At 45.4% G+C, this 27,918-nt stretch overlaps 4 protein-coding genes across 4 annotated transcripts; all 4 read left to right on the forward strand.

Moving 5' to 3' along the window:
* Positions 1–1,922: 1,922 nt before the first annotated feature.
* Positions 1,923–6,937, forward strand: LOC117850019 (putative ubiquitin-conjugating enzyme E2 38). Its single transcript, XM_034731793.2, has 7 exons — positions 1,923–2,078; positions 2,207–2,318; positions 4,804–5,211; positions 5,281–5,344; positions 5,517–5,656; positions 5,737–6,048; positions 6,332–6,937. Exons 1-7 carry the CDS (start codon positions 2,065–2,067, stop codon positions 6,662–6,664), a joined length of 1,383 nt encoding a protein of 460 aa, XP_034587684.1. The 5' UTR covers positions 1,923–2,064; the 3' UTR covers positions 6,665–6,937.
* A 485-nt stretch (positions 6,938–7,422) lies between these two features.
* On the forward strand, positions 7,423–8,423 carry LOC117847648 (uncharacterized). The gene has a single exon (XM_034728889.2). The coding sequence runs from the start codon at positions 7,753–7,755 to the stop codon at positions 8,146–8,148; it is 396 nt and encodes a 131-aa protein (XP_034584780.1). The 5' UTR covers positions 7,423–7,752; the 3' UTR covers positions 8,149–8,423.
* A 149-nt stretch (positions 8,424–8,572) lies between these two features.
* On the forward strand, positions 8,573–11,339 carry LOC140222334 (uncharacterized). Its single transcript, XM_072292591.1, has one exon. The coding sequence runs from the start codon at positions 9,596–9,598 to the stop codon at positions 11,009–11,011; it is 1,416 nt and encodes a 471-aa protein (XP_072148692.1). The 5' UTR covers positions 8,573–9,595; the 3' UTR covers positions 11,012–11,339.
* Positions 11,340–21,624: 10,285 nt separating this feature from the next.
* LOC117848253 (probable auxin efflux carrier component 5a) lies at positions 21,625–25,107 on the forward strand. The gene is made up of 7 exons (XM_034729590.2): positions 21,625–22,165; positions 22,487–22,640; positions 23,165–23,250; positions 23,935–24,023; positions 24,061–24,129; positions 24,677–24,753; positions 24,822–25,107. The coding sequence occupies exons 1-7, from the start codon at positions 21,625–21,627 to the stop codon at positions 24,889–24,891; spliced, it is 1,086 nt and encodes a 361-aa protein (XP_034585481.1). The 3' UTR covers positions 24,892–25,107.
* Positions 25,108–27,918: the final 2,811 nt, after the last annotated feature.

Below are 27,918 nucleotides of genomic sequence, written 5' to 3' on the forward strand. Positions count from 1 at the left end.
ATTGGCCCTTTCAAAGACGGCTCGTTACCCTTAGGTTTTTGCAATCAAAATCGTGTGTGCCTAAGGATATGAGCCGTATGTGATGATTCATTTTCTTCGATGGGTTATCTAAAGCTCTACCGGATGTGGCTCGCTTCTAGTGCCGTCTATGCAATTTGTAGACATATCCATCATCCCCTAAAAGCACACTAATTAAACATGTTTAGGTTTATCTTGAGCAACCATTTAGCGGGGTTTCGGATATAGTCTTAAGTGCTAATAATTCACTGTATTTCCCTCTTAGGGTCCGACTATTTTATCCTACCAATCATTTTATACGGCTAGAACAATTATTTGTTATGTTAGGATATCTTTTAAAAATTGGAACACTGCTATTTTGGGAAAAAGGGAGCAAACAAACTTTTCATCATCCTTGTCGATGATGTTACCATGATGCTGTCATGCTCCAACTATTGCTTGCGAGACAATTTTTTCTCTCAAACAAAAATTTATTAATCTATCAAGATAGTTTTCTTCGGTACCAGAACATTATAAAAACATTTTGAAAATTATGGGTATGTTTGTTGGGTGGCTAATCCTTAGCTAGGGCCACGGCCCGTTAGACACCCAACCAATTTTTGTTGCCTAAATAGGGCCCATAGCCTGATCTGAGATATGCAACCCCCAGCTTGGCTTGGCTCTACGTACAAATGGAGCTATCTTTGGCTAAAAAGGTCATACAACCCGCGCTTTGGCTCTTGCAATGTACCCGGCCCAGCCGCTAGCCACCTATATATAACAACGACTCCAGTGCCAGGGTCACCACTTGGCTCCGCTACTGTTCATTCCTCAGCCGACGCGCTCGCTCCTAAGCTCCCGCCGCCGCTGCTAGGGTTTCGCCGTGCCTTGTCGACGGAGCACCGGTGACTCTCTGGTCTGTATCTTCCCTCTCTCTCCTTGTGTCACTCTCTCCCCCTCCCTCCACCCCTCGGTGCTATCTTGATGTCGTGCCCTTCCGATTCGTCGTATGTTCCAACGTCGGTGATTCTTGCTTGAAATGTAAAGTTTTTACCACGTGCTCTGTAGATCTACTTGCTCCTGATGTGGTAGAGATTTCTTGTCGTAGAATATGCTTGGACATGTCCTATTTTGCTGGGAATGTTGTTATTTTTACATCGGTTGACCGTAGATCCGGAACATGATCGTGGTTATTGGTCCAGATCTATTTTTTTTGAAAAAGGTCCGGATCTATTTTGTGATGTAATGTTGTTGGCTGAAGTTGCTGAACCGGTCACGCGGTCAGTATGGCTTGCGAGGGAAGATTGCCGTACACACCCTTTGGAGCAGAAGATCCGACGTCCCCAGCACGGTCGCACGGACGCTAACCGGGTCAGCCCGCCACCCCTACCCCCCACCCACCACACACACACACACACACGCCACGCGTCGTCCCGCCCGATGAGCCGCACAGTGACCCCCAGCCCCACACGGCAGCGAAGATCCCTAGGGCCTCGCTGAACTGAAACGCGCACGAGGAAAGGGGCAGGGCGGGCCGGCGGGGCAGCCGGGCAGGTACACCCCACGTCCCCACCCCGCACACTCCCCCACTGACACGCCGGCCCCACCTTGACTTACGTTGCCCGGGTCCGGGTGGACGCGGCACGGCTTCCGAGGGGGGCAAGCGCTAGTTCTCTTCGGTCGGAACTCGGAAGTCGGAACGGACCCCGAGTGGGTCGTCCTCGCCCAAAAGGATAAAACAAACGACATCCCCGTGGGCCCCACTCGCCCCAAAATCCTTCCGCTGACCGGTGGGCCGTCCGGGGAGCTGGGGGCGCTGCGGCACGCGGCGGGGCCCACGTGGAAGCGACGGCGGCGGACGAGCTCGCGAACGGTTCCAGGGGAGTGCCGCCGCGATAACTCGCCACGCGCACACGCGATCTCTCGCTCTTTTCTGATCTTTCTCCTCCTCCTCCCTCCGACCCTCTCCCCACTTCGCAAACCCGCGGCTCCGCCTGCCCGGCCCCCAAGCCCGTGGTTTTCCGCCCCCGGCTCCGGCCGCCGCTCCCCGGCCATTGGGCTGCCACCATGGACGCCGCAGGGTCCGTGCTCCCTGCCTTCCCCCATCGCGCGAAGAATCGGGGAATTTTTTTTCTTCTCTGTTTTTTTTTTGCTTGGATAATTTCGGCGATTTTGTTACCGACGGCGGTTTTCTCTGATCTCTCCGCAGGTACCCGCACATGCAGGGGACCGGGTCCGCCGCCTCCTCCTCGTCATGCCGCGCCGCCGACTACTCCGCTGCGTGGGACGCCGCGCAGCAGCAGAAGCGCCAGCGCTGCCAGGTACCCACCCGCCCTCCTTCCCTGTCCCAGGCCCGCCTTTTACGCGCTGGGAATTCGCTCGTCCCGTTGGCTGTTTCCCGTCGTTATCTTCGCGATTCTCCTGCAATCGGTTGGTGCGATCGTCGTGTTCGCTTTCGGGGGCTCTCGAGTACATTATTGCGGCATAGTATGGTGCGAGGGTTTTGCCTCAAGCTCTGTTCTTTGGGCCGGCGAAATTCGCTCATGGTGAGAGATCGTTTAATCTTGCCCTTGTTTCCTTGCGTTTGTGGGTTACTAGGCTTTGGTGGAATTCGTGTGCACTGTTTGGGCGCCGTGGTATGGGGATTTACCAGGATGGATCGTATCGGCCGTAGGGTTTTGTCTGGGTTTGGGGGGGCAATTTTCGTTGTATATATTATTGGGGTACAATTGTATTCCTTTCCACTCTGTGTTGCGGGTATGGATAGATGTTATTGGAACCTTGGTCAAGCATTTCTTCGGGTTTGTGGTCCAATATCTTGAACCCGACTGGTTTTAGTACGTCTGATGTTGTATTGCTGTTGGCATTTGTAATGTTCTGAGTATTGCTTGGGGTTACCTTTTACTAATTCTGTTGTCATTGCTCTAATTACACGTGTTTCATCATAGGTCTAATATTTGATTGTGATGTTATGTAATTTTCTGCAATTGGGACATGTATATGATTGATTTGGTGGATATTGGACACTGTACGTTGTTTGCAGCGAGAAAGTTTTGATGTTTCTTCAGTTCGTATTTGTCCACAGATACTTGACCTGGAACAAATCAATGCTTTAAAGATACAGTACAAAATCCACCATGCACAAATAGTTATCCTTAAGTCCTGAAATTGCATACAAAATTCACATTGTTTGAGCAAGATGTGGAATCCTACTGCTGCATTCGTACATATCTGCTTAGATGCCATCATCCACAGAAGATCCCTAGATCAGACGCTGTCACCAGGACCAACACACTGTTTTATAATGAAAAAGAATGCATATATAGGATAATATGATATGCTGTATGTACAATTGCAGGAATCTTAACCTTAGTGAATCTGAGATGCCTGTTTTCATATGGTTTTATCTATGTTTTGAATACAATAGATTTTTGAGCAGCTAATGGGATGACTTTTAAATTATTGGCCATTGTGAATATGTTTTCGTTCATTAGCTTGGAAAAGTGGCAACAATGTATTGTTATGAAAAGTTTTATCCAGAATACATGGTATAAGATTGTGCAGTAAGAGAGAAGCTTCAACCTGCACCTTGTAGAGCAAATCGGAAGTTTCAAGTTTACCCTGTGTGCTTGCACTAAGAGTAAATTTGTCTTTTAACATGCACGGTGCATGAAATTATCAGAGGAATGCAGATTTTTTAGGAAGTTTCTTAACTTCAAAACAAAATATAATTTTAATGAAATAGTTTGCCATCACATAGTTGTTAGATGAGATGCACGTGCTTGGCGATCTTATGGGATGTTTACAGGTTTTCAAGTAGTCCTGTGTGCAGTCCTAGAACATTTGCATCTCTTTATTCATTGGGTGAATGCACACTTTGCATTTTCCTGTTTTCGAGCCTTGCCAGGGCATTCTCCTTTATCTGGATTCTCTGAGAAGCTGCTGAAAGAGGGCAGTAGTTTCTTATGAGATGCAATGCTGCATGCTTGAGCCTCTGGTTGCTCCAACCTAAAATCAAGCCCTCTTAGACTGGAGCATTATTTTGTGTTTTGCAGTTCTTACAGACCCTTTGTGCCCCTCATAGAATTTGCTATCTTTCTTGACTGTATAGTGTCACTGTTTCTGTGTTGTGAACCTAGCTCAAGATGGTGGTAACATCTGTACGAAAGAGGTTGAACAACAATGGCTTGATGTAGAACAACGCTAGGTGAAGGAGGGAACCCATTGGGGAGGAATAGATCTAAAACAGCTGGCCAAAGAAGAGTAGTAGGATTTTGGGGGACTACTAGGTTTCTCATATTTCATCTCTTTTTGATTAAATAAGATACAATGCTATCCCTTCTTCCCCCTTAGACACTTAAAGAAACAAGTAATATGATGATAATAATCCCAAGTAACAAAATACTTCTAATTCCCATGCAGAACCATGAACAGTACCTGCAAGGAATAGTTAATGTCATAATGGCTGTTACACAGGTTCATTGGTTTAGGTGTACTTTCTGTGTAATTTTCCGTAAATATGTTACACGGATTTTTGTTTGAGAGCACTCTGATGTGTTTTTTCTTATCTCAATACTGAGATGGGGATATGCCTCAAATGGAGGCCATGCAACAAGTTTCCCCCCCCCCCCCCCCCCCCCCCCCCCTGCCTTCAATAGTGGAGTTGACAAGGCACAAGTAAACTTTGCAATTCTACTTGTTTCTTGGTTGATGGGAAACATATTATTATGCACTACACATAAAATATGGCAATGCTGTGCTGAGAATTACTTGATATTTTATTGGTAATGTTGGCATGCTTTACAGGATTCTTCTTCTAATGATCAAGTTGGATCTAGCACAGAGAACAAATCTCTTGAAGCATCTGCACCTGAGCTAAAGTTTGAGTATGGAAAAAATGAGGAAGAAGATTACTATTTTGAAGATGACGATGATGACTGCTATGATGATGATAATGATGGATCCGACTATGAGCTTGACCCAGCTGATTATAATCAACTGCTGGCTGATAAATTTGATAATTTAGATCTGCCTCCAGGTGTGGAGGCTACAGTACCATGGTTGCAGAAAGTTGAAAGTAGGGATGTGCCTGGCAAATTTAAGTCGATGTCAGAAATAGAGGAGGAAATTGCTAAGAAGTATAACTTTTTCAAACAGTTTGATACTGTTGAGGATTTCTCAGATCATCACTATGCTAAAAATTCTGTTGGAAAGGTGAGACCCTACCCATATTACCTTTATATTTGAAACCTTTTTCATCAATAAATATTCAAACTGTTTCAGGCTAGGAAAGAATGGGCAAAAAGAATCCAGCATGAATGGAGTCTCCTGGAGAAAGATTTACCAGGTCAGTAATTTGCTAGACCAATTGTGCCACCCTTGTTGTGGGGCATATCCTTCTGTCATTTTCAAATTTTAAACTCCCAGGCTTACAACCCCTGGGACTGAACTTTAAGAAAAAAATAGATTAAGCAATCTCTATCATCAATACATGACCTGAATATTGTTCTGTTGTGCAGCATTAATATATGTTCGTGTATCGGAAAATCGAATGGACCTTCTTAGGGCTGTAATGATTGGGCCTCAAGGAACACCCTACCATGATGGCCTTTTCTTCTTTGATGCTCAATTCCCCGCTTCTTATCCTGCTACTCCCCCAGTTAGTATTCAAACTTTGGCCATTTAGCATCAATGCACTTCCACATTTTGATAAAAATATTTATGCTGATGCTTTTGCAGGTGGTATACTACCATTCAGGAGGGCTAAGGCTTAATCCAAATTTATATGCTTGTGGAAAAGTCTGTCTTAGCCTCCTAGGCACCTGGCAGGGTTCTTCTTGTGAGAAATGGAACTCAGCTCAATCAACCATGCTTCAGGTGCTAATCTCCATTCAAGCTCTCGTACTGAATGAGATGCCATACTTCAATGAGCCAGGATACGAACGATACGCCAATAGCCCTGAGGGACTGAGGGCTGCCTTGGATTATAATGACACAACATTTCAGTACTCATGCAGGACGATGTTATACTCACTTCGTAGACCTCCACAGGTAATGTTTTGCTAATTCTTTTAGGCTCTTTTATTTTGGAAAAGAGTTAGAGTACTAATCAAATGGATGGTAATTTATTGACAGATTTGCTGATGTGGTACTTTATTAAATTGTGATTTTTGTCAAAATGAAGTTTACATTTGGAAGGCACCTGAGTTTGGTCTCTATTCCGACACCTATGTCCATGTCCAAAGTAGCATTGGGTAGTAGGCTAATAATTATTTCAGCTGCGGAAGAATCTAGGTTCCAGAAATATGATGCTATTGTTGATTCCTTATTTCAGCACTTTGAAGATCTTGTTGGGGGCCACTTCCGTGAACGTGGTCGTGCCATTCTGGCTGCATGCAAATACTACATGGAGGGCCATGAGGTTGGATCCAAAGTCCCTGAAGAGGAGGACAAGAAAGAGAGCCAAGACGGTGAAGGATCCAGCAGTAGCAGCACAGCTTTGACGCAGCAGAATAAGCCAGCATTGCGTGGCAACCGCAGTGCATCCTTCAAGTCCAACCTGGAGGTTTTGTTTGAGGAGCTCCTGATGGAGTTCAATGTGAAGGGTGCTGACACTGCGAAATTCCGTGAGCAGAAGTTGTTGAAGAACCAGCAGGCGGCTGCTTGAACGGAATGATTGGAGCAGCGGATTTCCTCTGACTTTTGCGGTTCCATAATGGAGTGAGAAACCAAAGAAGGTGTTGGTTTCGCTTTTGCCTGACCATAAGAATGCTATGTAGATAGCTCTACTTTCTCTCTTTATGGTACATGTCTTGTGTCGATTTGAACCGAGAACAGTGGACGGCTTTAGATGCTAGTGACTGAAGTATCCACCCCCTAATTGTGGTGTGATCTGAAATTTGTCATCTTATATAAGTGGTATCTGCCCCGTTAAGCATCACTGGTTCCTTTATTTGCCTATGAAGTGGGGGATCCATGGCACTGATTTCATAGTCAACTTGCCATGGAAGCTGTTGGATGATCAGGTGGTTCGATCATACATCTTGTGTTGTTTTTGCCCAATAGTCACGCTATTATATTATATTAACTAAAAAAATTAAGCAAAATTACGAAATAACCTAACAATGTTAACTCTGCGCTCCGTCGCGTAAACAAGAAGGTATGAAATGTCATTTGATAGTTTCGTTAGCAGATTTAAATACTCAATTCGTTTCAAATTATAGGTCGTTTTGACTTTTCTAACTAGACATACGCTTTGTCTAGATGCATAATAAATTATCCCCTTGTTTACTTCCCTCCAAACTTCCAACTTTGACACTATGCAAAAAGAAGATTCCCCATCACATCAAACTTGCGGTACATGCATGGAGTACTAAATGTAGACGAAATCAAAAACTAATTGCACAGTTTGTTGTCATTTGCGAGACGAATCTTTTGAGCCTAATTAGTCAATATTTGGACAATAATTCACAAATACAAACGAAACGCTACAGTGTCGCATTTATGGCAAAATGCCAATTTGGCACCTCCCAACTTGGGAAGTAAACAAGGGCTATGTTTTATTGGGTTTTCACCTGATTTAAACCATGGTGGAATCGTGGTTAGTTTAAAGCTTACACGCCTGGAAACACAGGTTGTCGCTTATCGCCTGGAAACACTGCGGGGCTGAGAGCGCGCCGTGCCAACTGCCAACCGAAATCTTGTGATCCTCACCCAAGCGAAGCGGCCAAGCCCTTGTCACAGTCGCGGCGAGACATGCTCCGGCGCGCCGCCTCCACGCTCAACGGCCACGCGGCGGCGTGGCTGCGTCGCCTCCCCCGTAGGCCGGCGCCGCCTACGCCCGCGCAACTGGAGAGCCACCACCCGCGAGCCCAGCTCCAACCCCGCCGCGGGCTCCCGCACCTGGGTGGCGCGCGGGGCTACCGGCGCATGGCGCGGCGGGTCCCGCCCGCGAGGCCCGACGGGTACTCCACCTCCGACGGCGAGGTGGAGGATGAGCCGGACGAGTTCGAGGACATCCCGTCCTCGGGCGAGGAGGGCGACGACTCGGAGGGCACCGAGGTGGAGGGGTACATGTTTAACTTCGGCGACCTCTTCGACGACGACGGCAAGAAGGAAGAGAAGGCCGCGGATGGTGAGGGAGGGAAGTAGCGGGGCCGGAGCCGGAGCCGGAGCCGGTGGATCCTGCTTCGCCGGGCCGCGCTCGACAGGTGCTCGTGGAAATGCCTGTAAGGTGTCGCCGCGTCTAGCGTTAGTTTAGCCGATCGTTGCTGTTGGATTCTTGTTTGCTTCAAATCCTTCTACCAAAATGGCATTTCGATTTCAAAACTAGTGGCAAAATCTATAACAGCGATGTTTCGCTCGTTTGGCCGCTCGGTTGTGCCGTGCGTGCCTCCAATTTTGATGAACAAGTGTGTCCGTAATCAGTCGATGGCCTCTAATTTTCCATGAACATGCAAGTGTGTTCGTAAAAGGAACGCGGCTGGGGAGTAGCCCAGTAATCTGGCACTAACTCGGAATTGGATGATTCTTCAGCTTTTAGCAAAATGTGGACGAGCAAATTCTTGGCTTAAATTTCGATGGGGCTAGTTCCCTAGTTTGGGTCTTTGGGCGCGAACCAAACTGCTCATATACGTTTTTTTCCCCATCTTGTTCTGCTTCATTCGTGTTTTAATTTCATATATGCTAAGTGATAAAATTTTCCTGTAATAAGTGTTGTTTCAGATATCGGCAGGGTTACTATACTTTCAGTTGCAAATATATTTGTAAAGTTTAGCTAAATTATTGTATATAATACTACTTTTAAGGACAAATATACCCATTGTTTTAAAAGTCAAACGAAATTTATATAAAGCAATTTGTAATCCAAGTTCCACACAACCTAAGCAACACTTATTTGTTACTAGTGTCTACGAGTAAAAAAGGCAAATGATAGAAGCAAGGTTGTTAAACTCGTGATACGTGGTCGATGCTATGATTCTACCAACACCAATGTGGCTCAAAACATGCTACAAAGTTTTGATGTTATTGTTCCCTAAACATGCTACAATTGTTTCTACAACCCGTTTTTTAAAATAGTGAACTACTTGCTAAGTGCTTAGGAGTACTTTTTTTAGTTTTCAGTACAAGCTAGAAAAAACCATAAAAAGTCTGAAAGTTTAGGACACGATCACAAGAGATAGAGCACGTTCACACAACACAACGCATTTATAGAAACCTAACTTAAACCCCCTGGATCGCGAGTCCCCCTAGCATCCATTCCATCCCGATTCTCCCCCCACAATCATCCCACGCCGCCGCCTTTCCCCCATCGCCTCCTCCCCTCCCTCTTCTCCCATCCGCTCTCCTGCCTTCCCCTCCCACGCCGTGATGCTATCCTCCCTCCCCGCTCCTCCCTGCCGCTCCGTAAAGCTCCGCGGCCGCAAGCTGTGGCCTCAACACCACCACAATTGCATCGCTCTCCCCACCTCATCGCCCAAGAAGTAGCCGCCGCCCCTTCTCCCGGCGCTGCTGCCCGGACGAGGCTTTTCGTCGAATACTTGGCGTGCCCCCGCGCCCTCCCCTCTCTTTTCCTTTCCCGTGCAAGAACTCGATCGAGATGACCATCACCCCCTTGGGCAAGGCCGCGCCGCCCAAGAAATGTAAGATGAAGACCATCGCCGCCTTGACGGGAGGTTCCGCCGGTGGGGCCGTGGATGCGAGAAACCAAGAAAACGCCGGGAATTCCCAGCACCCGGGTTGTCCGCGCCAAGAACCCAAGGTGGCCGTCCAGGTCGCCCTTGTGCTTCCTCTTCCTCTGAGGGCTCAAGAACCGGAGAAGCCAAAGCGTCGGCGGGACGCTAGCACCGCGATGTTCTGGGTGTCCAAGAAGCCGCGGTCGTCCGTCGCTGCAGCTCGTGAACGCGGCAGTGTGATCGCAGAGGCGAACAGGGCGGCGGCTGACGCCACGCCGTCCCCAATTGTCCAAGAACCGGCCGTGGACATGGACGGCGGCGAGCCCATCTGCAAGAAGGCCCGCCGCTCGCCGGGAGGGAGCATTGGCGGGAAGGAAGAACAAAAGCTCCGACCTTTCGTGTTCGCCGACCCCGTCCATGGCCTTGATTGGCTTCGCCAAGACTCAGAGGTTGCCGTCCTGGACATTGCGTCGCCGTCTCGGCGCGCCAAGAAATCCGTGAAGCGTGATCACCACAAGATTGTCGAGGAGGCGTCCAGGCAGATCAAGAGGAGTTGCTCTGCCCCCTCGTTGGCAGTCTGCAAGGGTAGCAACGGTACTGTTGATCAGGAGAACATCCGAGTGCTCTCGGATCCGCCCACAGGAAGAACCCCGGAATCGGCAAGCAGGCGGCGTCGCTGCAAGACCGCCGCCAAGCATTCTGATCGCAAGACCACGAGACAACCTTTCATGAGATTGAGCCCCGAGCTGCACCGCTTGGGCCTCACCAATGTGACACCGATTGTTTCAAAGATTCTAACTAGCACCGATTGCAACCTCAACGCGCACCGCCTTTTGCTCCCGCGTGAGTCGATCTTGTCCTCGCCGCTGATGAGCATGCTCACACAGGAAGAGTTAGGAAAAGTGAACAGAGGGGGCAAGGAGGACGGGGTACCACTGGAGCTCCTTGATCAACACGGACGTTCGTACCAAATAATATTCAAGTTTCTCAACAGCGACAAGGAATACCGCCTGATTGGAGAGTGGACAATGTTCGTGAAGCATAATGGCATGCGCAAGGGTGATGTGGTTGACCTTGGGGCTTCCCGCTCTAAAGGGCGCCTCCTGCTAATGTTGTTGCATCATGCAATGGAGGACCAGAATTCTGAGGAGGCAGGGGCAGCAGAAGGTACAGGGGAGGAGTGGGTGCTTGAGAAAATTGAAGCAGTAGCAGGTGCTGGGGAGGAGCCAGCTTCTGCAGATATGGAGGATGCAGGAAGTATGGAGTGGACTCTTGAGGAGATGGAGGCGGCGGAAGGCTTGTTGGCACTGTCACATTTCAAGGATGGAACAAAGTTGTAGCAAATCTTGCTTGGAGCAATGGCTTTGCAACTTTTGAAGAAGATTAATTCATGGTCAGCAGTTAAGGTCTAAGATTCTGTAGCTGTCTATTTAGTTTAGATTGCTTGGTGCCCTTGGTAGGTTTGTGTGATAGGTTGCTGATATAGGAGTTGCTGCCATTTCTTAGTTCTGATTCTTTTAGTAGGATTTACACTCTTACAGTAAACATAAGATGCTGCTTATATACTGAACAACATGGCGAATTCAGTAGTCCTGAGTGTCCTGTAAACATATTTTGCCTTTCCCTCAGGGCAAATAAGCAGAAATTTTCCTTATGATTATGCATAATGAATAGTTGTTATGACTTTTGTTTCTCTTGGAATTTGTTCTTCTAGTGTGTGAAAGTGAAAGTGTTTGAAATGGCATTCTTACATCTGTTAAGCAGGATCGATGTACCAGATGATAAACTATGTTATAGTCTTATTTAGGGAGTCTTAATGTTAGCATGTAAGATTACTATTCTGGCACCATTTCACACATGTAAAATTACCGAAAACAGAGGAAGCGTATACATACTTGAATCGGCTACTACTACTTCAAAAAAAAGTAACATACTTACTTTATTTTATAATATACAAATATTCCTTTATTTTCAGCAATTTTACCTATTACAAAAAGAAAAGAACATTCAGGTTGTCTTCTAGAAAAATAAACAACTAAGCATCTATTATAAATTGAACCAGAGCCAAACCACCTATTGCATATGCGGTCAGATTGGGTCCATGGCGTGTAGATCCTGCTGCACTGGAATTTTACTGTGCCGTCCCGTCATTTCCCTCTAAGTGGAGAGAACGTGCGTTAAACGATGTTGAATTGTTGGTTCCTTTCACCCTTCTGAAGAAAAAAGATGCAGTTCTAGTAAAAAAGAAAGAAAGAAAGAGATATGCGGTTATTACGGCACTTCATGATCTCTAATCTAGAACTATCATTTACGGGTTAACTGCATTTACCGGTTCACTGAAGCCAGAACATTGAAGGGATTTTTTTGCGAATAATATTAAAGGGAAATTTTGCATGCTGGAACTCAAAACATATTTATTTATTTATTTTTCCGAGAATAAGGGGAGACCGTAGTCGGTTGTGAATAGAAACCTACTCCGTAGAAAACAAGTATTCTTGTTGCCCCATTCCGACCCACGCCGCCGCCTTCCCATCTCTCTCTTCCCTGCCGCCGCCGCTCGCCCCCTCTGCTCTTCTCTGCTCTCCCCACCGTGATGCCATCCTTCCTCCCTGCCTCTCCATAAAGCTCCGCGGCTGCAAGATGTGGCCTCACCATTTCCACTACTGCGTAGCCCTCCCCACCTCCTCGCGCTAAGAACTAGCCGCCGCCCCTTTCCCGGCCGCAGTTCCCCAGACGAGGCCTTTCGTCGAACACCTGGCGTACTCCTCCCTCCCTCCCTCTTCCTTCCTCTTTTCTCCGCAAGAACTGGGAAAATCCGTCGAGATGATCGCCACCCCCTTGGGAACGGCCGCGAGCGGCCGCGGTGTGGCGGGCCCTCAGTTCACGCTCCTGGCGTCGTTCAAGAAACGGAAGATCAAGACAATCAAGAATCGCCGCTTGACGGGGAGTTGCGCCGCCGGCGCCGTGGATGCAAGAAACCAAGAAAAGGCCGGGAATCCCGAGCGTCCGGCTGGTTCGCGCCAAGAACCCGGGGTGGTCGTTGTGGCCGCCCTAGCACCTCCTCCTCCTCCTCATGTTCAAGAACCGGTGAATAAAAAGCGTGGGCATGAATTCAACGCCGAGATGATCTGGGCGTCCAAGAAGCAGCGCTCGTCCAACGCTGCAGCCCGTGAGAGTGGCAATGCGATCGCCGAGGCGGCGGCTGCCGCCACGTCGTCGTCAATTGGGCAAGAATTGGCAGGCAACTGGGACGGCGGCAATCCCATCTGCAAGAAGGGTCACCACTTGGCGTGGGGGAGTTTTGGTGTAGCCATGGATGAGAAGAAGACAGAAGAAAAGCTCCGGCCTTGCGTGTTTGCCTCCCCCGTCCATGGCTTGGATGGTCTGCGCCAAGACTGGGAGGTTACTGTCCTGGACATTGCATTGCCGTCTCAGGGTGTTCAGAAACCTGTGGAGCGTGATCACCACCGCAATGGTGAGGAGTCATGCTGGCTGATCAAGAGGAGTTGCCTGGCCACCGTGGCAGTTTGTGAGGGCAGCAATGGTGCTGTTGATCAGAACAGAGCGATAGCCTCTGCTCCATCCACAGGAACCCAGGAACCGACAAGGAGGAGCTCCCCCATGCAAGAAGCCAAAGGTGCTGGTCGGCGTGGTCGCAAGAACAATCATTCTCGTCGAAGGACCTCAATTCGTAAGACCCCAATGCGACCTTTCATGAGCTTGAGCTCCGGGCTTCAATTCTTGGGAGTGGCCGATATGACACCAGTTCTTGCCAGGACTCTAACTGCCACTGATTCCTGCTCGAACCAGTCCCGCGTGCAATTCTCACCTCGGGATGTCATGGAGTCACCGCTGATGAGCATTCTCACACCAGAGGAGTGTAGGTCTGTGGACAAAGAGAATGGGCTAGAGTTGGAGGCCATTGATCGACACGGCTATTCCTACAAAATGAGGTTCAAGTATGTCGATAGTGCAAGGCAATACCGCCTTATGCAAGAGTGGGTACCTTTCTTGACACAGAATGGCGTGCGCGAGGGTGATATGGTTGAGGTTGGGGCTCTCCGCGCCAAAGGGAGGCCCATGCTAACGTTGTTGAACTATGCGAGGGAGGGGTGGATTCCTGAGGAGACAGAGGCAGCGGATGGCTTGTTGATGCTGTCAGATTTCAACGATGGAACAAGGTCGTAAAAATCGTGTCCAGAACATCGCTTAGCAAATGATGAAGCAGGTCAATTCATAGTTAGCTTTGTAGTTCTCTGCTTAGTTTCAACTGCTTGGTGCCCTTCGTTATTAGTTTGTGTGCTAGGTTGATGAAGGAGTTGCTATTTCTAAGTTGTGATTCTTTGTAGGATTTACTTTATAGAATAACTTGGCCAATTCTGTAACTTTGTAAGCATATTTCGCCTTCCTCTCGGGAAAGGAAAAACAGAATTTGCCTTTTGATTTTTTATTATGAATACTGAATAGTTCTCGCTACTCCATGGAGTTGGGTGGGCAGGATGGAGCTTTGTGGCCCTGCGACGGCGGCGGCAGCGGCGGACGACGGGCGGCAGTGCGGCACTGGATGGAGACGACCCAAATCAGAGGCTTGTTTCCAATAATCGGATCGCGGTTAATAGTCGCGATTCAGATTAGGGGTTTATATTAAATTATATGAGATGTTTTGTAAATATTCGGATCGCGACCATTAATGGCAATACAAATCAGGAGGTAATTTATAAAGTTGAGGGGTATTTTCAAAAAAAATTCTGGATCGCGAATTCCCTGTCCGATTCTCCACCGATCGCCGGAGCGTCGCCTGACGCCGGCCGTCCCTCGAGCACCTCTTCTTCCTTGTTCCTGGGTCGCACCCGCTCCTGATTGCGTGGACCGACGGAGCGGTCGGTGGGCGTGGACAAGAGCCGTTCGCGGCTAGCCGGAGCGGCATGTACGGCGGCACCTCGATCCATCGTCCTTTCTTCTATCCCCTTCCTCCTGTAGTGACGCGCCCGCATGCATCTCGCCATGGCCACGGCCCGGCAACTGAGCAAATTTCGCAGTTGTGCCGCAGCCGAGGAAGAGCACCATGCCCACGGTTCAACCATGGACTCTGAACCAACTGAAGGAAAGACAGACATGATGCAGACCTGGAAGAAGAGCGGAAGGACTTGGTGCGGGGCAGCGGTGGGGTCAGAGGCGACGCCCTCGAACGTGAACTCGCCGGCGGCGTGCTCCACCACATTCCGGTATACCTCCTGCAGAGTGCGGTTTCAGAACAGCAAGCTAACTTACTTTCTTGTTAATGATAACGTGGATAAAAGTACTGGCCTGCTATTCTCTTGCAGAGGTCGTGCCTTCATCGAGAGGTATATATTAAACTGACGGGTCTTGATTTTTAGACAGTCAGTCACTTGACCTCTTGAGCGGAACCCTTAGTTTCTAAAGATCACACTTGAGTACTATGCATTGGCTTAATTTTTTTTGCTCTTAGCAGAGCAGATGGATGATGACTTGATCAGGCATTGATGACATTGATGTGATGACTGTCACCAACGAGGGCATTGCAAATATTGGTTGTAATTATGTATTTTGCTTGCATAAGTCCACCTGTGTTGCATCTGTTGTGCTTTATGTTAAGAAGAGCAAAATTGGATAACTATGTAAAAATTCACCAAGAAAAAGATAACTGTGTAATTTGCGATTCAAGACAATTCCATCATGAATTGTAGCGAACCTGGTCCCATTAGGCCATAGTTTGCGATTTTGGTGATTGAGTGACAACATAGTTATTGGGACTAATGCTTTGTCTATCTTGTAGGGTTTGTAAGTACCAAGTATGCAAACCAAATCATAGCAAGTTCCAAATCATGATATTCAAGCACCAAGTCATGGTATTCTTGATAGCCAAATTCAGTACCATCGGATGTTCCGATGGCCCATCGGAGCAAACATCGGAGCAATTGCTACAACATGCAGGCAATTGTCTAAGTCAAGACCACCGGATGTTCCGATGGTAGGATTTCTAGTAGCATTGGATGAATTGCGAGGTGAAGGCGCGGAAAGCAGAGGAAATCCTATGACACCGAATGATCCGACGGTCAGGAGTTGGGACCGTCGGACGAAGTATATTTACTTTGCGAAGTTCCAGAGATGTTTTAGGGAAAAATCCTTCAACACAGGATGTTCCGACGGTACATCGGATGAAGCATTAGACGAATTTTGATGGGTTAGTGAAGAACTTGGACGCGGGGAGGCCAATGGCTGGTAGCACGTTCCAATGCTACCCAAAAGAATACCATCGGAAACATCCGATGGTCTACTTTAACTAATCGTTGGAGCAACGGCTTTTTGATGCCTTGAGCTATTTATACCCTCTTCACTCACCCATTTGAAGTTGTTGGAGTGTGCAGGAGTCCATTGGAGATCAAGACCCATGAAGAACACATCCAAGATACCAAAAGTGCATAAGTGATTAATCAAAGGCTTAGCACAAATTTAGAAGAGTGATTAGTGCTAGGATAGGCCTAGAGAAAGAGACAGTGCAAGGTGTGCCTACCTTGTGATCGGTTCTAGGAGTGAACCACAATTGTACAAGGTGTGCCGGCGCTTTGGAGCCTTGGTGACTCGCCGGCAAGTCTTCGACCCTACGGCTTGGTGTGGGGCGTCTACGACCGTGTGTGTGGGATATGGAGACCCCCTTCCTTCGTGGAGAAGCTCCTTAGTGGAGACGGCATCAAGGTGATTGGGGAACTTGGCGTGAGCCTTAGTGGCTGAGCCTTTGTGGCAAGTCAAGGGGTGTTCCGGAAGAGACTTGGTGACCAGGAAATAATATTCTTGTGTGAGTGCTTCAACAACGTGGACTAGTGGTGACTTAGTGACTACTGATACCACGGGATAAATCATTGTGTCAAGAGTTTGCTTCCCCTCATCCTCACCTCTTATGTTTTCACATTTCATACTTGCAACTCATGTGCCTTTACTTTCTTAGTGTAGTATCTCGCTATGATTGGCTCTAGGTTGCAAAACTTGTTTTGGGATGAGAGTTTCACACTAGATCAATATCTTGATAGCATGATCTAGTTTATGTTTTGTGAATTGGTAGTGAAAGCCACAGGCTAAGATTTTAAAATGCCTAATTCACCTCTTCCCCTCTTAAGCTACGAGCATTGATTCCTTACAATGTTGAAATGAATATCAACATGTATCGAGAAAACGCCTTAAGAATCTTTGAGGCGTCTCCGTGAGGCGTCTTCTGCAAATGCCTGCTATTATACTCAAGGTGTTCTTCATTCAAAAAAAAAATACTCAAGGCGTTCTGAAAACGCATCTGCTGTTTTTGAGGCGTTCAGGCATCAGGGCAGGGCTGGCTGGGTTCAGCAGAACATCAGTTTGCTTACAGGACCTTGGCCAAATGAAAAATCCAGAGGCGGTTGTAGCGGCCACCATCGCTGCGGTTAAGAAGCAGAGGCTGGTTGTCAGGGTTGCTTTGCTCTTGTTCATTTTTTCAGTATCATGGCTCCTGTAGAACGTCGGCTACTGCTGTCATGCTGTTGCTTTGTTATACTAGTATTAGCTGAATCAGGTAATGAATCTCTCCAAACGTCCACCAAAGGCCTATCCTTTAGTAGATGCTGGTGATGATTGTGTGGCCTGGACCCATGTATAATGTATGTGTCAAGACAAAACAAAGCTATTGTTCAGAAACCTTTTTGAGGGAGAAGAGTGAGGGGTCGGCTAGTGCTGTTGGCTGTTGCTTTAGATAGAGCTATGAGAGCCTGAGAGGTGGTGGACGTTACTTGTGCATAATTGCTGATCACTCTACTGGTGAAGTTTTCTTTCTGAATCTCTTGTCAAAGCATCACATGATAAGGGGCTAGATTATTGCTGCATTATCTATTGTTCAGCACGCAATGCTTCATGCTTTCAGCACCAACACAACTTGCAGCTGATGCTTTTGCACGACGTTGCTCCCCAGCGTCATGGTGGTGAAAGCTAGCCCGCGTCACCTTGGTTTCGTCACTGAAGAGGCCCCTCTTGTTTTTTTTTCCGGATTCCTAGTCAAAACAAAATTGGTTAAGAAACGTTTTGTCCAGGGACAATTAGAGTGCTAGAGACAAAACTTCAGTATAAAGCAGTCATTTCGCATTAAATCTACTACCATTTGTTACTATGCGCCGACATTAGTGTCTGTAGAGATTTTGATTGTATTTTCATTGAAATTGAGCTGGATTACTAGGATATTCAAGATATGCAAAGAATACTTTGAGCTTCAGGGATCAGAACCATGTTTCCTAAGCTCAATCTGAACAATCTTTTTTATCATGATCATGATTCTATTTTCTTTCCACCACACCGAAGCTAGCCAAGTTAAACTTTCAATCGTTTTTTGCTTTCAATTTCTGCTTCCTTCCAGCATGAGAGTTCATTCTGATTCTTTTGTGTTGGCGATTCATCATTTTTAGCTTCCATCTCCTCACCCATATATAAGCCCATGATACTACTTCTAAATAAAATATATCATTCAATTATTCAGTGGCCAAGGTTGTATAGACGACTAACACGAACGACATTGACCTGTTTGATGTTCTGGAACATGCCGACATGAATTCAAACTTAGATACAAACCAGTTGTAGTGGAGGAAGCTAAGTGTGAGCTCTCCCCATATATAATCCTCAAGCATTTCTTACACATGTAACTATGCATGCATGCAATTGCAAGTTGGTAGGATCCACAAATATTTGAATGACTGATCATGTAACAATCCATCTATCGAATTCCATTCACACTCAAGCTAATAATCTACAGCGGATTACTTCTGAAAGAGAGAAAATCACGAGAACAGGTACCTTCCTCAGCATCTAGCTTGTGCTGATGATTGTTTTGCTTGTGAACACCAGCTGGCGGTCGATGAGATTGTCAAAGATCAGTCTCTGTGTTATCTCAGCAGCTGTGGTCTACCATTCTGCTGGTGTTGGAGATGATGCCTGCCAGGTTACAAGAGTTTGACACGAATTTTATCCTATGTTGCAAATACAATTCCAAGTCCCATCCTATAACCAAATTGTAGTCGACACTCTAGCAACCAATTGCCAGTGAAATCAATATATATTCATATATACTCACTGGCTAAGGTTTCATAGACGTTAAAAACACTAATGACATTGACTGGTTTGAAGTCATGGCATAGTGATTTACCGACATGAACCTCTAACCAATCATGCACCATTGTACCTATCTAGCTCTTGTAAGTAACAGAAAAGTCTGAACGCTCACCATATACATGTGACCCTACTTGCTAACTATGGATGCAGCATTTTTCTAGCTTATATTCATGCAAGTTGGTAGGGTCCATGCTTTCTCGCAACGCCTATATATACATACAAACTTAGTCCTACCATGTTATTACTCATTCCATAATAATACATCTTCCTAGATACAATCTCTCACAAAAGTTAAGCCATCAAGGTAGCAGCAATAGGCTGCCAGTGGTAGAGGCATGAAGCTTCATACCAGGTATCTACCTCAAGCTTCATCAACTTGCGCTGATGAATCTGAATGTTTTGCCTGCGACCACCAGCCGGCGATCAACGAGATTGAAAAAGTGCAAGCTCTTGTAGCCCAGCTACGGGCCATCATTCTGCCTGAATATGAAATGATACCCGACCTACGATTGGAGCTTGTCTCCCAGCTGTTTGGAAGCTTACAAGATTGCGCTAGTAAAGCGATATTAGAGCTGTAGCTACTCACTACGGTGCACAATTGATCGACATAGACAGAAGGGAGATTAGCTGAGAATATTTCTAATTGCAAGAATGGTTGTACTAAGAAGAAGAAATTCAAGAGAAGCAGGTATGCAAATTTACTATTCATTTATAAGTATACACTGATACTTGATTGATCTTGTTGGCCTCCAATCATGTTTTAATATTAATTAATAATATGCCATAGGATACCTTATTTAGAAAGGACAGCCTTCTCCTGAAGTGTCAGGCAACTAGCTATATTGTTCATTAGAATTGAAGAATATATTTATCCTCTTGATCTTGTGGAATATTTAATTTCTTGCATGGATGTCAAAAGAAGCTAGCCGAGGCATCACCTTTATTTATCACATTCTATTGATAGCAAACAGATGTTCATTATTGTAAAGTAGCATCCTAACATGAATGTTCTTTGTTCCAATAGTATAAATAAAAGAGAGAGAATATATTTCATGCACACAAATATATATCAAAGGTCGTGCAATTTTCCATCCTATTGTTGAATGCCCTATCTGTTTTCTTCTCAAATTTTATTTTTGATCAATTTAACGAACACTTTGAGTATAGCATTCATGTATCTTTGAATTTCTGTGCCTAATAATAATTATGTTAAAATGTTGAAGCTGGAGGTATGGTGAGTCAACATCATATATGACCCCTGTTCCACACTATGATGGCCACCAGTGGAGGAAATATGGGCAGAAGAACATTACCAACTCAAAGCACCAAAGGTACATATTTGCCTATATAGATTGAGTAACTGCAAATCTATGGACTTTACTAGCATTCATATAGGTATCTAATACTTCACACTACACATAATTAAACAGGAGTTACTATAGGTGCACATACAAGCATGAGCAGAATTGCATGGCAACCAAGACCGTGCAGCAACAGGAACACAACACCACTGAAACTGTGATGTACACAGTTGTCTACTACGCCCACCACACCTGCAAAGCCAACACTGGTCCTGCTCTGCCCCATGTCATCGAGACGAGTACTCCCCAAAGTGCAATGAGTCCGGATAGAATTATTGCATCACAGGAAACCGTGTCTCCACATACTGGGTCTCACAAAATACTAGAGAATGGGCATGCTACACAACAATTGACAGAAGATATGCAGGTGTTGCTCAAGAAAATTGCATGTGCGCCGCTGGATTCAGACATTTGGGAAATGGATGCGATTCTATGTCGTATTAATGCTTGTTAGATCATCTGAATTGCATCGACTTGACAAGGTTTGGTGCTTGCAAGATGAACTTTGGTTTGAATGAAAATAGTTCGGTGCCTGATAGAGAACAAGTTACATATATATGAAAGTTACTGATGTTGAGAAGTTTTCTGTATACGTTGGCACCTCTAAAAGCGAAATGACTAAAATTTCTACTTTCATTTTATTAATTATTGTAGCTCTTGTAGTTTATAGATTATTCCAATAATTGAAGTCCTAATGTGATGGTTGCTAGATTAAAATGTTTGGAATTATTGGGTTAAAATGCCCTCTTCTCATGGCAAGTGTGTATGTATGAAGGAATGGACATCTATTCATGAAAGCTTATCTTTTTGTATAAGGTTGTTTGTTCGTGAAAGGACACCTATTAGTGAAAGGAAACATTGAGAGAAGACATGACAATTCATGAACGTTTATGTTACTTCATGGGAGAACATGATGGTTCAGTGTATCCCTTTGTCTAGTGTAAATATATAGAGGGGCATTAGCATCACCGAAAGAACACAACAACAAAAAAAGATCTCTCATATCATAGAGAAATCAAAGGCAGGACATGAACATACACAATCAACACAGAGTACAGTAATGCATATATTGTACTAATAACAGTGTTTAATCTGATCATAGCAAGGAGGATGGTCTGATCAACAACTACAATAAATTAGTACCATATGCTTGTGCTCTCCACGTGCATAATACCATAAATTTGTGTGGTTCCAGAATTAAAAACAAATACTAGTAGCTACAACTGATTAGATTTAAGACATACTACTAAGCAATTGATATGCAACCAATGATGCAAGAGAATCTATTTGTAAACAATAAATGTGAATAGGCTTTGTTTGTATATCCGCTAGCAATTTGTATCTTTGGGACCCTCTTAGTTCCGCTGGATGTTTTGCATAAGAGTCACTCTTGATGTGTATTAATGAAATTTCGCCAGCAGCTCGTCTAATCTAATCGAAGAGTAGGAGAGATGATCTCGTGGGGCGACGTGTACAAGGTGGCGTTGGCGCTGGTGCCGCTGTACGTCCCCCTGCTCCTGGGGTTCTGCTTGGTCCGGCGGTGGAAGATCTTCACGCCGGAGCAGTGCGAGTCCGTCAACAGCCTCGTCGCCTTCTTCGCGATCCCCTTCTTCACCTTCGGCTTCACAGTCCACACCGACCCCTTCCGGGCCAACTACCGCGCCATCGCCGCCGACATCGTCTCCAAGGCGGTCATCGCCGCCATCATCGGTGGCTGGGTGCTCCTCGCCGGGGGGCGCAAGAACGCCGTCAGCTGGTCCATCACCGGCTTCTCCCTGTCCACGGTCACGAGCTCGCTCGTCGTCGGCGTGCCCATGGCGCAGGCCATGTACGGCGACTGGGGGCAGCAGCTCGTCGTCCAGCTCTCCGTCTTCCAGGCCATCGTCTGGATCACGCTCCTCCTCTTCGCGCTCGAGGTCAGGAAGGCCGCGCTTGGGACGACGACGCAGATCCGCCACGCCGCTGACGTTCCGGTCAGTGACATTGAAGCTAGCACCCACGCCGACGACCACGTCTCGACGACATCTGTGCTTTCTCCGCCGCCGCCGCCGAAAGTCATCAATGGCATTCAGGCGAGCACTGAAGAAATCATTGCCGTCGTGGCCGAGGGTGAGGTCAGGAAGGACGCCATCGGCGGCACGCAGATTATCCCAGGTGACGGACCAGACTCGTCGGCTGCTCCAGCTCAGGAAACTCCCCATCACATCAATGACGACGACGTTGAAGCTAGCACCGACGACGACGATGCCGCCTATAATGTCGACGATACGTCCACGTTTCCTCAGTCGGCACTGGTCATTGATGACGTTGAAGCAAGCAACGCCGCGGCCATTGGCGTCGCGCCGACCGTTGGCAGCAGCAGGCCGTCAATCTGGAAGCTGGTCAAGGTAGTGTTGTACAAGTTGGGGCGCAATCCCAACACATATGCCAGCGTGGGTGGCATCATCTGGGCCTGCATTGCCAACAGGTAATCAAACTACTCCATCCGTCCCATCATTTTAGCTTTTTCTAGATTCACAGGTCTTTGTATATATGCATATAGATAAACGACCTATAATTTGAAACGGAGGGAGCAAATATATGCAACCACGGTATATAGCACCTAATCTTCAGTACAAGAATTGCTGGCTATAAATTGTATCTAAACGTAGTTATCATTAGATGATTATTTTCCACCAAAATAGTATAATTATGAAATATACAAATGATTTCATCGTGTTTTCTGTCTATATGTTTGAAATATGTGTGGATAGTTTATTTATGTTTTAAACTTTAAACTGAAAGCATGAAAAGAATGCCTATTTTTGTGACAGGATGGAGTGTAATGTGGCTACACTATTCGGCTAGAACACAGGAAAGTTGTTTTGGGTGGAGTTGATACAAACCCTACTGGTTTTTGGTGTCCTTTTGGTTTTTCGGATTAATTCATGAATTATTTTGAGTTTGGGCCCTGTACCTATCTCACCATTTCACTTGTCTCGACCTAATCAGATTGCAGATATCTTTGCCAATCATCATCGAAAATTCCATTGGAATAATGGCCCGGTGTGGGAATGGCCTTGCCATGTTCAGCATGGGTAAGAAAAGATCTTTTATGTGCCCTTGAATTATAATGCAGGTTTATCAATTACTTCCTCTGGTTCTAAATATAGGTCCATTTGATATCATGTGTGGTAATTAAGATGGGCTAATGATCCTATTGCCCACTAATAATCAATATGTTGTGATGGTTAATTAGCTTTTGCACCATATTTGTTATGGTACATTTAAATTAGGAAAATTTAAAACTGAAAAGTAGAGGGTAAAATTCTTAACGTCTTGAACTATACAGTCTTCAAAGTGTATCTTTGATATCTTCCAGCATATATTTATAAAATCTAGTAAAATTGTGATATTATAAAAATCCATTTCAAGACAAATCTAGTCCTGCAACTTTCATGCTTCCAATCTATGTATGTTGGAATATATTACTCCCTCCATTTCAAATTATATATCATTTTGGCTTTTCTAAATTCATAAATATTATTATGCATCTAGACATATACTATATCTAGATGCATAGTAAAAACTATACACCTAGAAAAGTTAAAACGACCTACAATTTGGAACGGAGGGAGTAATAATTAACAATCCAAAAGGTTGACCAGCAGCATATCTAAAGTATTATGCATATGAAGGAAAGGAGAGTATATATCTGTATAAACTGAGTCCCTATTCTCTACCACATTTAAGTGACTAATCGCTAAAGCCTTTTGATTCAGGGCTGTTCATGGCACAGCAGGATAAACTGATCCCATGTGGGCTGAGCTTAACATTTCTAGGCCTTGTGCTAAAGTTCATCCTTGACCCAATTGTCATGACCATTGGTTCGTCCATTGCTGTCGGACTCCATGGTGACGTCCGGTTCCGTTGCTGTCGGACTCCATGGTGACGTCGTACGTGTCGCCATTATACAAGTACGTATATATGTACCTCCGTATGAGAAGTTGTAACTATGCTTAGAACTGCACACATGGATCTTACACTTTTGCCAACAACCAAAAGGGAAAACAACAAATCAATTAGGATTCAAATTCGTCTTACATACTGTTGTTGTGAAAGTATTCCCAATTATTTTCCTGAGGAATGTATGATAGTAGAAGACGCTTAATTGAAATTGTCCATCATATATGACCCACTTTTGGACATTAAAGAACATTTCTAATCATAATTCAAAACTATCTTATGAAAACACTTAGTTACTAAATATTGTGAGACATAAGAAAATCTTCTATGGATGTAAATACCCCAAATACTACCCTTTGGTCTTCGGAACACTCTTCAACCATGGCCCATATAGCTAATTCTAATTCAATACATGATACTGTAAGTAATTTCAAAGGTGGTAAAGTTTTTCTTTGTGGCTATATAAGAATCTATATGCTAAGGAAATTTTGGTTTATGTCGTTATCTGTCACTTATGGTCCGTGCAATAATTTCCTGGATGTGACATTGGCTCTGCAGGCTGCAGTACCACAATCTATTACTTCATTTATCTTTGCAAAGGAATATGGATTGCATCCCGACGTGCTCAGCACAGTGTAAGAATTATTTTGACTAAAAATTGTTCAGCATACAATTAACCGTTTTTGCTGCTCGTTTGCTGCAGGGTCATTGTTGGAATGATGGTATCTGTCCCTTTAATAGTTCTATTTTATGTAGGATTAGAGGGCCTTTGATAATACATGAGCAAAAGTAGGTCAATTTTTTGTTATGCTGTATTATTTCTACAGAACTTCATTTATTCGAGCTAGCACACATAATAGCTTGAATCTCAATTGTATATGTAACTATGTGAACATATGAAGTCAAATTTCTACTTCCCAGCCTTTTGATGAGATTCTCACTCTTGTTGTGTTACATGCAGAGAAGGTTTTGCTCCACATTTGTCTCCTTTTGCTCATCTAAGCCTGACATATTATACTCGTCATCCTCAAAATATAGGTATCATAATACCTTGATGACCCTAGCCATTTGGTTCATTTTGTAGCTAGTGTTTAAATCTGACTGGTTAAAAGTGGTATCTACAGAACCCCGAACCGTGAGGAGCTTCTGCTAGGAAATGTTTCCTGACGGCTGATCGTATTCCGATTGCATCCCATCCCAAAGAGCAATTGAGTTACGATGGCACTTGACATCTCATATCCCTCTTCCCTAAGCTGTCGAATGGTTTGGGCAAGCTTACAATTTGGATGTTGACTTTGCCACCTAGAGAAGATAGATATTTATAGGTACATGTAGTTGCACAGAGTGACCAGTGATATTAGTTTTTCACCAACCAGGCAGTTACATACTTACATTATTTATTTTTTGAAGCTGGGACACAATCAGTACTTTGAATCTTACACCCTTCATCTAAGTTTGGGATCTTACATACATGCCATTTTAAATCACTCTATGTCAAAAAAAAGTTGGACAATTATACTAGTAGCTGCTGGCCTGGTCGATGGAAATTGGAGAAGAACAAATGTGCACAAGCAAGGGTCCATACAGCACAAAAATCAAGGAAATAAATCACCCTCCAAAGACACCTCGTTTGTCTTACTCTTTTGTCCATTTAGACAGTCCCCTAAGTGCATGCTTTTATGTTCCAAATTCTACCATGCAATCCAATTTTGTTTTAGGTTATGGATTTCAATCGCCTTCGAAGGCTGGCCCTGCTGACCGTCCGGGTTCTCCTCTTCTTCCTCGTAATTTAGACTTTTTCAAGTTTTCCTTGCCATGTTTGGCTAATTGCTGAGCTGGACCAGGACGATTAGTTCTCAGGGTTGCAAGCAAACTGATCACAGGCAACATCCAGGTCTGCTCCACTCACGCAATTTTCTCCAGGGTCCAAATCGAACCAACTCTGAGTTCCTTCAATTCAAGTTCCCATTGCATTCCATTCTCAGGAACTATGGGGCACGCTCCTTGTCCTCTTCTTCTCGAGATCGAGTTGTCCCCTTTAGCAGCGTGCGAGTCCTGTGCTTTAGCAAAAGCGTATTAGAACCGGCGCGCAACCCTGTGGATCTGTTGGCCAACGTAATGGCGGCTGGCGCTACACACAGCCGTGTCAGAACCAAAAGCTCAGCTCTCTCATTCCCCCTGCATCCCGTTCCCAGGCAGGCAAAATGGCTTGCCATGCAACAGCCGCCATTATTCCAAGCTTCTCTCATCGATCGATCTGCTCCTCCTGGTCATCCAAAGAGTTCCAGTTGACAAGTTTATTTATATATACTAGCCAGCAGACTACCGGGAACATCCTTTTTTTTACACTACTGGTTATTAGATGAAGAAACTTACTACTACCTCCATTTTTATTCATATGTTGTTTCTGACAGCAACTTCAGCGTTAATTAGCCTACGGTCCCCACCACTGACGTGAAATAAACAAAAACGGATCGAATCTAATTATAAGCCTAAACACACGAGCATCATGACTTATCAACGTAGATAGGACTAACCCCTTTTATACCAATGGACCTGCGTTTTCTCCTGAAACAGTACTAACCCCGATTCCGTTTGTAGTAGAGATTTCGGCGACCGATGGATTCGCAAACCATCAGTAACCTGATGTAGTGAAAGAACATATTAGTGAAAGACTGCATTACAAATTTAATTGTGTCGACGCACTGCACTGCACACGTAAAAACATAGTGCTGCCAGAGAAAGAGTTCCTGGAGCCGTCTGAGTCTGCTTGCGAGCTCACTGAATACGGCACCCTCGCCTTGGCCCTTGGCGCACGCGGCCTCGAGATTTACAATGGCAGCAGCTTGCATCGACGCCTCTGTATGCCTCTTTCCAACTTGCGCTGGGGTGGCGCCTCGTACCATGCAGCAGGTGAGCACCCGGTGCTATCATAGGAGCCGATGGGCCAAAGCGTAGAACCAGCGCGTGCTCGCATGGATCTCTCGGCCAGCATCATGGTGGTAGATTCAACACTGTTAGATCTAAAAGCTTTGCTCTCATTCCCCGTGCATCCCGTTCCCAGGCAATAGGCATTGTGTGCAACCGTGCTGCCATTTCTACCTTCTCATCTGCTCCTTATTGTGTCATCTGCTCCTGCTGGTCATCCCGCGTTCCAGTTGATAGGTTTATATACTAGCCAGCAACTTCAGTTTCTTACCCGGGTTTGGATCCCATGGCCAACATAATGGCACTAGATTCAGCACTGCTAAATATGAAAGCTCAGCTCTCATTCCCCATTCATCCCATCCTCAGGCAACAACAGGTCATGCAACTGCCGCCATTTCAATTTTCTCCATTAATTATCTGCTCCTCCTGGTCACCGGCCCGGCGGTTCCAGTTGACAGATTTATATATCTAGCCAGAAACTTCAATTTACAACGGTACTGGTTAGATGAAGAAACTTAATACAGTTACTGCTACCAGCGACTTCAAGTCTAGCAGCTAGCTACTCACTGCAGGCTAAAGGATGGCACATTATTGTTCATAGAAAAAGGCAATAGAAGCAAATGAGCCTTCGGTTTCATCTTCCTCTTATTACATGGCTAATGCGTTAGATGAGCTCACCATTTTATCCTTGGGAATTATTTCATGGCTTACGCTCACAGCGCTTCGAATCTTTTTGGTTTAATTTCTTCATATTCTGATTTGTTCTTTGCTCCTTTTTCTTTCTGAAAAGAAATCTTCAGGAGCTAACATGAATATTAAAACGTACAGAAATCTTACGCTCAATCTTCCATGTTCTTAAAGAAAACAAGTTG

The sequence above is a fragment of the Setaria viridis genome, chromosome 3, assembly GCF_005286985.2.
Source record: "Setaria viridis chromosome 3, Setaria_viridis_v4.0, whole genome shotgun sequence".
In the NCBI taxonomy this organism is placed as follows: domain Eukaryota; kingdom Viridiplantae; phylum Streptophyta; class Magnoliopsida; order Poales; family Poaceae; genus Setaria; species Setaria viridis.